At 35.8% G+C, this 12,802-nt stretch overlaps 1 protein-coding gene across 1 annotated transcript in view; it reads right to left on the minus strand.

Moving 5' to 3' along the window:
• LOC143224045 (atrial natriuretic peptide receptor 1-like) overlaps window positions 1-12,787 on the minus strand; it is a 39,913-nt gene extending 27,126 nt beyond the window's left edge. Inside the window, exons 1-3 of the mRNA XM_076452506.1 lie at window positions 12,639-12,787; window positions 7,876-8,042; window positions 4,879-5,013 (exon numbers count right to left, since the gene is read on the minus strand). Coding sequence (XP_076308621.1) covers window positions 4,879-5,013; window positions 7,876-8,042; window positions 12,639-12,774 — 438 coding nt within the window. The 5' untranslated portion in view covers window positions 12,775-12,787. The remainder of the gene's footprint in view (window positions 1-4,878; window positions 5,014-7,875; window positions 8,043-12,638) is intronic.
• Window positions 12,788-12,802: the final 15 nt, after the last annotated feature.

Genomic DNA, 12,802 nt, shown 5'->3' on the forward strand with positions numbered 1-12,802 from the left:
TTCCCATGTTATGCTATATAATTACCTTACCCATTAGATACTATCAGCTGTTGCCATGTTATGCTATATAATTACCTTACCCATTAGATACTATCAGCTGTTGCCATGTTATGCTGTATAATTACCTTACCCATTAGATACTATCAGCTGCTGCCACGTTATGCTGTATAATTAACTTACCAAGGAGATACTACGAGCTACTCCCGTGATGCAATAATAGGTGTTACAATATAATCGAAGCTAGTCCTTAACTTTTCCTTGAGAACGAAGCCTGAAATAACACTGAAACTGGCGATTATCTTTTGAGAACATAACGTTATATAACTGTCAATTGACAGATGAAATTCTTGTTCTCTATTTGTTATAAATAATATATAATTATACGTGCGAGTGAGGTATTAACAAATCCTGAAGGAGAGAATGTGACTGGAAGGATCTGATTTGTTATTTGATACCTCTGTGTCTAAAAAAAACGATGGCTATAACAATTATGGTTTGTCTGAACAACTACAATTTTATACTGAGTAATTTACATTTAATTTTGGAGTTACTGGAAAGGTGGTGAGAAGATATCTGGAGAAAATGTATCACGTGTGTGACGTTAGTGGAAATACAGGATGTTTAAAAATATTTACTTATAGGAGTAAGATTTTAAAGTTTAAATACTAAACTCTTCAGAAAAAGAAACGCAAAAGGCAAAATTTGAGACAAATTGTTAACAAGTTTATTCCGGGTAGTTCTGTATGACATGTGTGAAACTTTGCACATTCACTGCTGAACATCCAAAGTCTGCAAAAGCTAAGTCCACGCTCACTAGGTGAAGTTTAACGTCAATAACGAGTATGTCCCCCGTGAGCATCAATAACTGCTTGGCATCTCCTGCCCATGGAAGCGATGAGATGACGAATCACATCCTGTGAAATGGCTGTCCACTCAACCTGTAAAGCTGCTGCAAGCTGAGGTAGAGTCTGTGGTTGAGGTTGTCGCCGTCGCAGACGTCGGTCCAACTCGTCCCAAAGATGTTCGATGGGGTTTAAATCTGGTGATCTGGAGGGCCACGAAAGAACGTTGATGTTGTGGTGTCTCAAGAAGACAGTGGTGAGTCGGACTGTGTGAGGACGGGCGTTGTCATGTTGAAAACGTCGTTGACGTTCACCATGATGGGTTGCACATGGGGCCTAAGAATCTCGTCGACGGTTGCGTACGGTCTGATCGGAAATCCCACGCAGCCCTGGTATGGTTGAGGCAGTAGACGTCGCAGTGGTGGTCCTATCCCGAAGGTGACGTAACCGGATGTAGCGATCTTGTGCGGGCGTGGTCACACGAGGTCTGCCAGATCGTGGACGGTCACGAGTTGATCCATGTTGTTGGTGACGATTCCATAGCCTTGTGATGGTGCTTGAGTGGACATTCACAGCTCTGGCAACATGTGATCGAGATTCGCCTGCTTCCAAGCGACCAATGGCGTTGTTGCGTTGTGCTTCTGTCAGTCTTGGCGTAACTGAATTGCGTGTCGGTGTCTTAACACTGATCTATGGAAATCGAGAACCCGTCACTTTTATAGGGATTTTGCACATGTTGCACGTGCAGAACATGCAGATCTCTCAAACAAATTTATTGGACACGAATGCGTTTTGGCGAAAAATCCGATGTTTTCCTTCGTTTTCAAAGTGCACAACTTTTATTGTCATTTTGGTCTGACAGTCAGTGCCTTAACACGTGTAACATCACATACTCTGAGCTTGTAACGTTATTACATATGTTTCTCTTTAAAATAACAAAAAATATCCCTTTTGCGTTTCTTGTTTTGAAGAGTATATTTTCATATGGAGCATTAGCTAAGAATTTGTGCCACACTGACTGTTACAACGTAAGAAAAAAGCAGTTTAATACAATGTTGAATGTGAGAAACTAAAACCTTGTGTCATGCGCAGAAAAAGATACCCTTGACGATGAGGTTTTTTAACAACAGTGCAACTTTAGATAACCTCTCATAATAACCAAACGATATAATACATTCTAACCTTATTTAATAACTCCGAGTTTTAACTGCGTTTCCTTGTCACTAATTTTTGTTGAAAAGTTTTAAACACCTGTAAACAATCTAATTAGTTTTGTAGTAAATAACTTATCTACAGCGTTTTCAACTGAAAATACACATTTTGAAATAAACGTTTTTTATAAGCATAGATCAGTTAACAATGGTTCATTACACTATGTAACACAAATTTTGTTCCTAGTACCTGCTATTTCTTAATTACTTATGTTGTAAAAAGTACAGAGAATGGCAGTTATTCCCTCCAACTTTGCTTTTGTGACTTGGATAATGAAATTTAGAAATTAATCTATTTTATATGTAACAACGGGCAAATTAGCACATTTTCATTTACATAAGGTCTGAATAAAACAACATACGAATCAAGATTTACATGTATTTATACTGAAGTTATACAAAAATGAACAAAAATGTTTAGAAGTGGTTTTCGAGATTTACAACTGTAATGTAAATCACTTTCATGTATCAGCCCCTAAATATAGTCTACCATCATGTTTTCGTTATACGCTCCTTGGTAGCGCGTTCAAAGTCCAGTAAACCCTGGTGGAAGCGATCGCCTTGCCCATTTGGGTATTCACCCATGTTCTCCTTGAATTTATAAAGATGAGCGTCAAGGATATGGACTTTCAGGGACATCCTGCAGCCTATTTTGCCGTAGTTCTTCACCGGAGCTTCAACCAGTTCCACATAATTTTCGGCCCTGTGATTGCCCAAGAAGTCCTGAACAACTGCGACAAAGCTGCCCCAAGTTTTGTTCCCTTCCTATTGAGCTTCTTGGAGAATTCTATGCACTCCAGGATCTCCCTTATTTGTGGTCCAATAAAGACACCAGCTTTGACCTTTGCCTCAGACAGCTTATGGAAGGAGTTTCGAAGGTACTTGAAGGCTGCAGACTCCTTATCAAGAGCTGTGACAAATTGTTTCATAAGACCAAATTTTATGTGCAATGGTGGGAACAACACCTTCTGGAGGCCACTAATGGCTCACACTTGACACTATGCTTCCCCACAAAGAACTCTGTCCGCTGTGGCCAGTGCTTCCGTTTGTAGTGTGCTGCAGTGTCCCTGCTGTCCCAAAGGTAAAGATAACAGGAAATTTGGTAAACCTTCCTTGAATAGGTCTATGTGTTCACTTAGGCAGTTAGAACTGAAGTGAAGTGGTAAGTGGTGTATACATATTACAATGGAAAGTTCTCAAAAATTCTAAAAAGGTTCTTGAAAATTCTAAAAAGGTTCTTGAAAATTCTCGTAAGTTATACAACATTCTAGAAAATTCTTGAAAATTCATGTATGTTCGAGAAAATTCTCTATCAGCTACTCAGTACTAAATCTAGCTGGAATGTTCCGGAAAATGGGTAAATTTGAACATTTCATTACCCAGGTCACAAAAGCAAAGTTTGAAGAGAAAAATAGGTCTTCTCCATATACTTTAGGCATAAGCAATTGGGAAATAACTTTTTCTGCCCAGAAACAAGAAAAATTAAAAAATGTCGGTACATAGTGTCATCTTCCTAATATAAACCATGCACTTCAAGATGTCACGTAGGAACAAAAAGCAATCGAATTACTTGAGAATAATAATAGGAGTCAACACGGATATAAATCATTAGAAAACAACGGATTCATTAACGCATTTGTCTAGTGGACCAGTGAAGGTGAAGAGGATCATGCTCCCTAAGATCTTGGATAAAAACCTTAACAGGAACTGAAGATCCATCTGATAACGATCTAATACCGAGCCGTAGGAGAGAGAGAATCGAACATCATTTTGGCAAGGTACGACCTTGGGTGTTCCTCAAATAGTGTCGTACATGAAATACCATCTTCACTTGAGGGAAAAGACTGTGAAAAGGTCATACTGGTTAACTGGACAGTTGGGAGAACAGAACAGAAGTGTTCGGAAAGGACAAATGTTCGTTAAACCAAAGAGGAGAGCGACGAATCCAAATCCTTAAGCCTGAGTTAAAACCGATGGTTGAAATCCTCATGTGTGTAATAGAAATAGAAGTAAAAGTATTAAAATAATCTTAATTAGTTTGAATATCTATTATTAATACTACTGTAAAGTTTACAGACATGCAGAGCTAAAATCCGATATTTGATTCCACTTCGTGAACAAAGCATATACTATCGAGTATGTCGCTTTGCAGTAAACAAACATGAATGTAAAAGTGTTCTTGTTATATTTTGTTTTTTGAATTTCGCGCAAAACTACACGAGGGCTATCTGTGCTAGCCGCCCTAATTTTGCGATGTAAAACTAGAGGGAAGGCAGCTAGTCATCACCACCCACAGCCAAATCTTGGGATACTCTTGCACCAAAGAACAGTGGGATTTAGCGTCACATTATAACGCCCCTTGGCTGAAAAGGCGAGCACGTTTGTTTGTTCGTTTATTGTTAAACCCAACAATACGAAATGAGCTGTCTGTGCTCTGTTATCACGACTATCGAAACCCTACTTTTAGTATTACAACACCTTAGAGTGACTTCTGAGCTCTCGAAGGATTTCAGAAATAAATAAAGTGATACATAATAATTACTAACATTAAAGTAAGTACTAGAAATAGTTACAGTCGTCCGGTTTCTTGGACTTCACTGTGACAAATATGTTGAGGATTTCACAAGTGGATAGAGAAGAAACCGATAGTATATTATTCCACTGTGTAAATAAGATTCCAAACCTAGACAAACCTAGACAATCCACTACATTAAACATTCTTATATTTATCTCACTTCTAAAGCAATGAATCTTAAATTTAAAATGTTTTTTGACGGTTGGATACTGTTAAAAATACTAAAGTGAAAACAAATATGATTTCTTACCGCAGTTTCATCCAGAGTCAGGTTAAATTCCTTGTTTGAGCGAGTTATCACATCTTTGACAAAGTTTTCGTACTCTGGATGCGATGGAACACGAACTGAGAAGACCATAAGGGATTCATAGATCTTTCGCGCATCCTACATATAAAACAACAGCGTAACTTCACTACAGTTTGTTTAGTTGAATTTCTCGCCAAGCGACTGAGGCCTGTCTTCGGTATTTTATCAAAGATAAAACTAGAAGTCTCGCAGCTAGTCAATACCACCCACCGCCAACTATTGGGCAACCGTTTTGCCAAGAAAATTGTGACTGACCGTAATACATTAGCACGGCTCACATGTTCGGTGACAGGATTCAAATCGAACCGCAGGTTCCATTTAGGACAATCCTTTCACACAGTAAACAACAATAAAACTGTTACTGATTTTAAAAACTACATATATTTTTTTTAAGATTAGGACAATCCTTTCACACAGTAAACAATAATAACACTGTTAATGATTATAGAAACAAAATATTTTTTTAATGTTTAGGGCAATGCTTTCACAGTTTTGTTTATTTTAATTTCGCGCAAAGCTACTGAGGGCTATCTGCGCTAGCCGTCCATAATTTAGCAGTGTAAGACTAGAGGAAAGGCAGCTAATCATCACCACCCACCGCCAACTCTTGGGCTACTCTTTTACAAACGAATAGTGGGATTGACCGTCACATTATAACGCCCCCACGGCTGAAAGGGAAAGCATGTTTGGTGTGACGGGGATTCAAACCCGCGACCATCAGATTGCGAGTCGAGTGCCTTAACCACCAGGCCATGCCGGGTCCTTTCACGCAGTAAACAACACTAAAACTGTTACCGATTTTGTAAAATAATTTTTTTAATGTTTTGGAAAATCCTTTTACACACTAATTTAGAAACTAAATGCTCTTAACATCAGTATATGCTTTTGACAATTATTTGGTGGGACTGCTATTTGAACCCACGACCCTCAGCTGATGCGATGAGTGCCTTAACCACCAGCCCGTATTGAGCTTAATACAATTACGACTAATTTTAGAAACGAAATACTTTTAATATTTAGTATACGTTTTTCACAAAGTAAACAATAATAATTATTCTTTACCGATTTTAGAAACTAAATATTATTCAACTTAGTAACATCACACAAATCAACAAACAATGAAAACTTCATTTAGTTATAGCATTTTCTGTCAGGGAGTTCATACATTTTAACAGGCTGTATCCTAATATGTTTCCATGTTTTAAACATTCTGGTGAAATAATTCCAAGAGTGCAATACTTTGTTGCAGGACCAAAAGTGAAGTTCTGAAAGTCTTTAAATTAAACCGGTTTGTTTTGAATTTAGTGCACAACTACACGAGGGTTATTTGCACTAACCGCTCTTTATTTATCAGTATACGACTAGGGAGAAGGCGCTAGTTATCGCCATAGACAGTATACGACTAGGGAGAAGGCGCTAGTTATCGCCATAGACAGTATACGACTAGGGAGAAGACACTAGTTATCGCCATAGACAGTATACGACTAGGGAGAAGGCGCTAGTTATCGCCATAGACAGTATACGACTAGGGAGAAGGCGCTAGTTATCGCCATAGACAGTATACGACTAGGGAGAAGGCGCTAGTTATCGCCACAGACTGCCAATTCTTGGGCTACTCTTTCACCAACGACGAGTGAGATTGCAGTCACATTATAACCCCAGCGACTGAAAGGACGAATATGTTTGTTGGATTTGAAGCCTCAGATTAACTTTTAAGTTGTGCTTTGTGTATGGTTATCATCACAAAACCTTATATTTAATTTTTATAACAACAGCTTACGTGACGTTAAATTAAATACAGACGCCTTCATGTGCGAAACGTCGTCCAAAACTATCCAGAATTATTGTAATTAACATTCAGACTTTCGCAGTAAATGTTAACACGAACTTTTAGTTTTTCACAGTGACAGCGAATATTTGATTTAAAACTTGATATATACGTGTAGTTTACACTTTAAATATTACCCACCAGAAGAAAAACCTACAATTCATGCATTAAGTTTTAAACTAGATAATCATGAAACAGGAAATTTGTAATAATGTTTTCGGCATGTAATTGAGTGCATGGATGTTATTTGCTCTAACAGGAGGACAAGGGTGAGAAAGAGATAAATTACAAGTGAGTCAGCGAGTAATATATATTCTCTCATACATTTTTACTTAACCCTAAATGAAGGGTACTAAAACTTAACCCTAATTTCTTAAGTTTCTATTTTTTATTTTGTTTTTATTTCTCACATTTTATCCATTCCATTTTTTCTCGTTTTTCATCAAAATTCTTCCAAAGTTTTCAAAATTAAAAACTTATTACCGAGCAGTTGTTCAGTAGAAAATTTACCACAACAGACAGTCAATTGTTATATTAAATTTGCCTCTACGTAAAGTCAGTTGTTTCTTTTGTTTATTAAAACTGCTACGTTTTTTTTATTTTTTTACATATTACTAGGATCGCGGGTTCGAATCTCTGTCGCCCTAAACATGCTCGCCCTTTCAGCTCTAAAGGCGTTATAATGTGACGGTCAATCCTGCTATTCGTTGGTTAAAGAGTAGCCCAAAAGTTGGCGGTAAGTGGTGATGACTAACTGCCTTTCCTCTAGTCTTACACTGTTAAATTAGAGACGGTTAGCGCAGATAGCCCTCGTGTAGCTTTGCGCGAAATTCAAACCAAACATATTACTAGTATTTAGCTAAACCAGTCTAAGGTCATAAAATATTACATGTTTTATATTATTCTATCAGCTCTTAGAATATATTTATTATTTTACTAATGACTAAGGAAAGATGTCTTGTAATTTGTCATTTCTATTCCAAAACACCTGTTTCACGTTCTTCAAGCAATAACGTGACATTTCATACACTTTTAGTTTTACTGTAACCACCACATGTGACTCTCTAGTCTTTCAAGTAATACTAGCGAGGTTAGCGCTTACTTCCACTTACCTCATTCCTGCTATCACCAAATAAGAACCACGAAAAGTCTCCAAAGCTACGTTTGTTTTTGAAAAGTTCTATTGTAAGAAAAGCATATTCTCCGTCAGACATCCCGAGGTCATGAGCAGCTAAAAGAATCTTCCTAACAGTGGGTCCTTTAGCCACAAGGATAAAAACTGTTATGATAAATTTACAATAAACATCTGGTTAGTCTAGTTTTAAACAGAAAACTACACTAAACACTCTGTTATGAGAAATTCACAGTAAACATCAGGTTAGTTTAGTTTAAAAAAGAAAACTACACCAAACACTGTTATGAGAAATTCACAGTAAACATCAGGTTAGTTTAGTTTAAAAAAGGAAAAAAACACTAAACACTGTTATGAGAAATTCACAGTAAACATCAGGTTAGTTTAGTTTAAAAAGATAAAAACACTAAACACTGTTATGAGAAATTCACAGTAAACATCAGGTTAGTTTAGTTTAAAAAAAGAGAACTACACTAAACACTGTTATGAGAAATTCACAGTAAACAACAGGTTAGTTTAGTTTAAAAAAGAAAACTACATTAAACACTCTGTTATGAGAAATTCAAAGTAAACATCAGGTTAGTTTAGTTTAAAAAAACTACACTAAGCACTGTAATGAGAAATTCACAGTAAACATCATGTTAGTTTAGTTTAAAAAAGAAAAAACACGAAACACTGTTATGAGAAATTCACAGTAAACATCTAGTTAGTTTACTTTAAAAGAGAAAAAAACACTAAACACTGTTATGAGAAATTCACAGTAAACATCGGGTTAGTTTAGTTTAAAAAAGAGAACTACACTAAACACTGTTATGAGAAATTCACAGTAAACATCGAGTCAGTTTAGTTTAAAAGAACAAAACACTAAACACTGTTATGAGAAATTTACAGTAAACATCAGGTTAGTTTAGTTTAAAAAAGAAAACTATATTAACACTGTTATGAGAAATTTACAGTAAACATCTAGTTAGTTTAGTTTAAAAAAGAAAAAAAACACGAAACACTGTTATGAGAAATTCACAGTAAACATCTAGTTAGTTTAGTTTAAAAAAGAAAAAACACTAAACACTGTTATGAGAAATTCACAGTAAACATCAGGTTAGTTCAGTTTAAAAAAGAAACAAACACTAAACACTCTTGCACATAGAACTGTATGTCAGAAGACTGTTCAGACTGGTGTGTACACTGTATAATGGGCGGGGCCACACCACTCATAAGTGTAGTTCTGATGGTAAGCGAATGGGAGTTAATCTAGAGAACTAGTTGTACATGATCAGTTCTTTATCAACCAACACAACACTATGACCAAGAAAGAATGGTGAAATGATAGTAGCTTTAATAACAGCTAAAGAGTCTCTTTGATTGGTCCGGCATGGCTAAGTGCGTTAAGGCGTTCAACTCGTAATCCGAGGGTCGCGGGTTCGAATCCCTGTCGCACCGAACATGCTCGCCCTTTCAGCGTTATAAGGTGACGGTCAATTCCACTATTCGTTGGTAAAAGACTAGTGGTGATGACTAGCTGCCTTACCTCTGGTCTAACACTACTAAATTAGGGATGGCTAACGCAGATAGCCCTCGAGTAGCTTTGCGCGAAATTCACAAAACAAACAGGTATCTTTGATTATGTTTTTTTATTTTACGCGAAACTACTCGGCGCCCACTCTGTGCCAGTCATCTCTACTTTCAACAGTGATGGTCTGGAGGGAATACAGCTAGTCATCATCGCCAATCGTCAACTCTTGGGAAGTTTTACTAACGAATCCTGGAATTGACTTTAGTTTATAACGATCAACAGATTGTAAGTGGAGTGCTCTAACCACGGGCCAGGCTGTTAACACACAGACAGGGCAAATTGAAACCCAAAAAATTGTAAAGTACTTTATTAGAAATGAGTGAAATATACGAGTTTAAGGAAAGAGAGACAACTGATTCCTACTTTATCAGAAGAGAAGAATTATGAAAACTAGTAGATTAGACACATATATTACAGATAGTAGGTAAGTATGTTAGATACTTGTTTATTACTTACACATATGTTACAGATAGTAGGTAAGTATGTTAGATACTTGTTTATTACTTACACATATGTTACAGATAGTAGGTAAGTATGTTAGATACTTGTTTATTACTTACACATATGTTACAGATAGTAGGTAAGTATGTTAGATACTTGTTTATTACTTACACATATGTTACAGATAGCAGGTAAGTATGTTAGATACTTGTTTATTACTTACACATATGTTACAGATAGTAGGTAAGTATGTTAGATACTTGTTTATTACTTACATACATGTTACAGATAGTAGGTAAGTATGTTAGATACTTGTTTATTACTCACACATATGTTACAGATAGTAGGTAAGTATGTTAGATACTTGTTTATTACTTACACATATGTACAGATAGTAGGTAAGTATGTTAGATACTTGTTTATTACTTACATATATGTTACAGATAGTAGGTAAGTATGTTAGATACTTGTTTATTACTTACACATATTTTACAGATAGTAGGTAAGTATGTTAGATACTTGTTTATTACTTACACATATGTTACAGATAGTAGGTAAGTATGTTAGATACTTGTTTATTACTCACACAAATGTTACAGTTAAAGAGTAAAAAGACTAGAAATTTCTTTGACTGTTTGATATACAAAACTGTTTAGCTTAATGGTTATTATTAGTACATTTAGTGGTTTAATATTAGTTTTCATAACAAGATGGTTATTCTTGTCATATTTCGTTCAGTAATTCGTTAAGATTCGTATATTACAATAGTGTTGATGTCACTTTTCTCGAAACTTCTAAGTATGTAGACAGTTCTAGGTCTCACTATGTGAGTATTGTAGCATCTCTAGTTTGTAGACAGTTCTAGGTCTCAGTTGGAAAATGTAAAATTTAGGAGATCGACCAACAAGTCACAGACATCAACTGTAAACAGTAAAATCTTGATTGTGATGCTCATAAAAATATTACAGATAGAAGGAAAGGAGATTATAACACATGTAACCGTTGTTAACCTGAAGATGACCTAGTAAGGTTGAAACGTTGTTCTCTGCTTATCAATAAAAGTGTTAATACCCATACCAGCTATTCTGAGATACATTTTGATTTCAAGTGGGTTTCTCGTCATCAAGAATTAATACATGTATTAGTTTGGTTTGAATTTCTTGCAAACTTACACGAGTACTATCTGTGCAAGTCGTCCCTAATTTAATAGTGAAATACCAGAGAAAAAGCAACTAATCTTCACCAATCACCGACAACTCTTTTATCAGCGAATAACAGAAATGACCGTCACATAATAACAGCACCACAGTTCGTTTGGTGGGTCGGCGAATCGAACCCACAGCCCTTAGACTGTGAGGCTAGTGCCTAATCACCTGGCCATGTAAGGTCCCTCTAACACATTTTGCAGATTCATAATAAACAAACAGATATTATAATAAACAAACAGATATCATAATAAACAAACAAATATTATAATAAACAAACAGATATTATAATAAACAAACATATATCATAATAAACAAACAGATATTATAATAAACAAACAAATATTATAATAAATATGAGACTAAATAATAAGATTATTCCTTTATTGTTTATGAAATTGAATTTCTTTGGTCAAAAACACTTAAATATATATACACTATATCGTGTTTGAAGTGTAGGTTATTAATAGTCATACAACGTGGAAGCTGATGTTAGTCCTACGTATTAATGTGATGTGTTGTTGATTATGCCTTGCTGATGTTAGCCCTACGTTTCATTGTGATGTGATGTTGATGATGCCTTGCTGATGTTAGTCCTACGTATTATTGTGATGTGATGTTGATGATGCCTTGCTGATGTTAATACTACGTATTATTGTGATGTGATGTTGATTATGCCTTGCTAATGTTAGTCCTACGTTTTATTGTGATGTGTTGTTGATTATGCCTTGCTGATGTTAATCCTACGTATTATTGTGATGTGATGTTGATGATGCCTTGCTGATGTTAATCCTACGTATTATTGTGATGTGATGTTGATGATGCCTTGCTGATGTTAATCCTACGTATTATTGTGATGTGATGTTGATGATGCCTTGCTGATGTTAATCATACGTATTATTGTGATGTGTTGTTGATGATGCCTTGCTGATGTTAGTCCTACGTATTATTGTGATGTGATCTTGATGATGCCTTGCAGATGTTAGTCCTACGTATTATTGTGATGTGATGTTGATGATGCCTTGCTGATGTTAATCATACGTATTATTGTGATGTTGTTGATGATGCTTTCTTCCATGAAGTGTGATTAAATAAAAAGAAAACATAAATAGAAAATGAAGATTCGAATCCTGGAGCGAAAGAAGTACAAATAGAGTTCATGGTACATCTTATCATAAAAACAAAATCAAATATACAATTGCAACTTTTCAGAGATTTTGTTACTGAACTTATAACATTAGTATACATATTTTACCAAGTTAATATTATTCTGCCTCAGTCTAATAAGAACTTCAGTACTTCTGAGCTGAACAAACGCTTTTGCAAAGTGTGAATTAACGACAAAAACTGAGATTTGCTGTTTACTCTTCGATTCCACTTTATGAAAGTACAGAAAGACATATTTACGTATATGTAGTTTTTGACATATATATATACTATTAATATTTTATCCAACTCAACGACTGTAGAAGTTGGTCTTTATAAAGTTGTAATGACGAGTTGTTTTAGTTGAAGTACCCTTACCTCTGGCGTATTGGCTTCCTTCGTGGAGGATGCTAGTAAAATTGGGTTCAAGACGAGCCGTTCTGGAGAAAGCGTGCAATCCAATGTGCACTTCATGGTCAACTTCATACAGGGCTAGTTCTAAACTTTGTCTCATCAGAACGTGGAGTTGATCAGTTTCATCC

The sequence above is a fragment of the Tachypleus tridentatus genome, chromosome 8 (assembly GCF_004210375.1).
Source record: "Tachypleus tridentatus isolate NWPU-2018 chromosome 8, ASM421037v1, whole genome shotgun sequence".
NCBI classification, from domain to species: domain Eukaryota; kingdom Metazoa; phylum Arthropoda; class Merostomata; order Xiphosura; family Limulidae; genus Tachypleus; species Tachypleus tridentatus.